Below are 1,013 nucleotides of genomic sequence, written 5' to 3' on the forward strand. Positions count from 1 at the left end.
CTCACCGTTCCAGTAAGCAACCGGAGACACGAGGATGAGGAAAGGATACGGGGAGGGGGCAAGGCGTGCGTGCGCACGAGTACGGACGGCACCTTTGTCGAGCGAGCTCCTGACTTACCCCTCACCTGACCCTGACGCGCCCCCCCGGCCGCGCACACACACCCCACTGCAGTCTCCCGTAGTCTCCCATGCACCCTGCACTGCTTTTTCCAACCATCTTTGCAAACCCCCCCTTCTTAGTTAATCATGAATGTAAACCCCCCCTTGTTGCAGATGTTTGAGAAGCTCAAGTCCGACCTGGCGCTGTACCAGACGGAGCTGGCGGCGGCGCAGGCCAACAACAAGGACCTGGAGGCGGTCAACAGCAAACTGGCGCACCGACTGGACGTGATGACGCCGAGGCCGGTGTGGCGCAAGCTGGCAGACCACAACCTGCAGGTGGGGGCTGCGTTCGTGAGGATTGATAAGGGATGAGTGGTGCAGGAATGGAAGGTGGAGCTGGGGATGGGGGTGGGTTTCAATGCGAGTAGCGTGTGTGCGGCGGTGGGAGGAGAGCCCAGGGATTAGCCTTGAGCTGAGTTGATCATGGAACCCGCCCACACCTCTGCCACCCACACCTCTGCCACCTACCCCACCTGGCACCCACCCGTGCTCCCGCTGCTCCAACCTCACCGCAACCGCAATCCCAAACCCACCCCTTGCGCTTCTTCGCACCCTCTTTGCAACCCCCACCAACCAACCAACCAACCAACCAACCAACCACCAACCACCCTCAGGCGGGCCGCCGCACCGCCGAGCTAGTCCACCGCGTGGAGGACAAGCTGGGCCGTTACGCCAACGAGCTAGCCGAGCTCAAGTCGCAGTTGGCGCTGGCGGCGGCGCTGCTACAGCCCGACCCCGCACCCGTGGAGGTGCAGCTCACGCTGGTGACCGACGCCAGCTCATGTACGGATGTGGACCTGCGTGGGGTCGGGTTTGGAGGGGGTTTGGAGGGGGTTGGAGGGGGGTTTTTT

At 62.9% G+C, this 1,013-nt stretch overlaps 1 protein-coding gene across 1 annotated transcript in view; it reads left to right on the forward strand.

Moving 5' to 3' along the window:
* The window catches only part of CHLRE_14g627650v5 (uncharacterized protein), a 9,072-nt gene that overhangs the window by 4,923 nt on the left and 3,136 nt on the right, over window positions 1–1,013 (forward strand). The window contains exons 9-10 of the mRNA XM_043070316.1: window positions 274–438; window positions 777–945. Of these exons, the coding sequence (XP_042916989.1) occupies window positions 274–438; window positions 777–945 (334 nt within the window). The remainder of the gene's footprint in view (window positions 1–273; window positions 439–776; window positions 946–1,013) is intronic.

Source organism: Chlamydomonas reinhardtii, chromosome 14, assembly GCF_000002595.2.
Source record: "Chlamydomonas reinhardtii strain CC-503 cw92 mt+ chromosome 14, whole genome shotgun sequence".
Taxonomy (NCBI): Eukaryota; Viridiplantae; Chlorophyta; class Chlorophyceae; order Chlamydomonadales; family Chlamydomonadaceae; genus Chlamydomonas; species Chlamydomonas reinhardtii.